The 1,282-nt window shown below is 44.7% G+C and overlaps 1 protein-coding gene across 2 annotated transcripts in view; it reads left to right on the top strand.

Annotated features, from left to right (window-relative positions):
- Nucleotides 1-1,282, top strand: part of LOC106534024 (synaptic vesicle glycoprotein 2C) — a gene marked incomplete at its 3' end in the record, with an annotated part of 85,696 nt that overhangs the window by 37,031 nt on the left and 47,383 nt on the right. For both annotated transcript variants that reach the window (XM_014030527.1, XM_014030526.1), the window contains 1 exon segment: nt 214-1,064. In XM_014030527.1, coding sequence (XP_013885981.1) covers nt 467-1,064 — 598 coding nt within the window.

Raw genomic sequence — 1,282 nt, forward strand, 5'->3', positions numbered from 1 at the left:
AAATATTTACTTTATAAACTATGCCATTCATAAATTTATGAATCATATGGTGAAAAACTGACTTTGAAAAATAAATCTGTCCTTTTTTTCTTACAAAAGGCTAAATAAAACAAAAATATTGGTAATTTTTGACTGTGTAACTTTACAAAAGGCGCCCCATAATGCATTGCATTAAATCAAGCTAAATCTGCTTCTTTCTTTCTGTCCTCACAGGCTGATGGCTTCCTCGGCGAAGCTCTGACAGGACTGACGGTCTCTGCTGTCTGCTTTCTCCCAATCCATTGAATCAACATTATAATTTAGTCATTGGTTCAGCAGTTGCTTGGCTTGACAGCGCTTCAAACTGCTTTTCATTTCATTGTGTCCTGGAGTAAAAACAGCAGTTTAAATTTGATTCACCTAGTGCAATCTAACTGCAACAGAACAGGAGTAAAAGACATTTAGTGCCAACAACACTTGTGCCAAGATGGATGAAGCCCCAAACAACAGGACTTCCTTGGCCAAAGGTGCGAAGGACATTGCTAAGGAAGCCAAGAAGCAAGCTGCCAAAAATTTAAACAAAGCAGTTGATCGTGCCTCTGATGAATACATGACCCATCGCAGCTACAACCGATTCCAGAATGAGGAGGAGGACTACAACTCTTACAGTCAACCAGACGCTCACTATGCTGATAATGCAGCCAACGATGAAGACGGGGCTTCTAGTGATGCAACAGAAGGCCACGATGACGAAGATGAGATATACGAGGGAGAGTACCAAGGTGTACCTGCCTACAATGATGGAAAGCCACGAGATGGTCAGGTGGCGCTGGGACAGCCAGTTTCTGATAGCCTTAAGAGCCACAAGGAGTTGGAGAATGAGAGGCAGGCAGATGAGGAGGAGCTGGCCCAGCAGTATGAGCTAATTATGCAGGAGTGCGGTCATGGTAGATTCCAGTGGCAGCTTTTCTTCGTCCTTGGCCTGGCACTCATGTCCGATGGTGTGGAGGTGTTTGTGGTTGGCTTTGTCCTTCCCAGTGCAGAGACGGACATGTGTCTTCCCAACTCTGGTGCTGGATGGCTTGGTAAGTTCATTAATTTGTTTATGTTTAAGTGGCCCCTCACTGAGTTGTGACTGCTGGGAGATGAGCTGATAAAACAATTTCCCTGAAAATTGTAAGAAAATATTTCAATTTCAAATTCTAAAACATCCATCCATCCATCCATTTTCTTCCGCCTATCCGGGGTCGGGTCGCGGGGGCAGCAGCTTCAGAAGGGAGGCCCAGACCTCCCTTTCCCCAGC

The sequence above is a fragment of the Austrofundulus limnaeus genome, unplaced genomic scaffold, assembly GCF_001266775.1.
Source record: "Austrofundulus limnaeus strain Quisiro unplaced genomic scaffold, Austrofundulus_limnaeus-1.0 Scaffold1075, whole genome shotgun sequence".
Taxonomy (NCBI): Eukaryota; Metazoa; Chordata; class Actinopteri; order Cyprinodontiformes; family Rivulidae; genus Austrofundulus; species Austrofundulus limnaeus.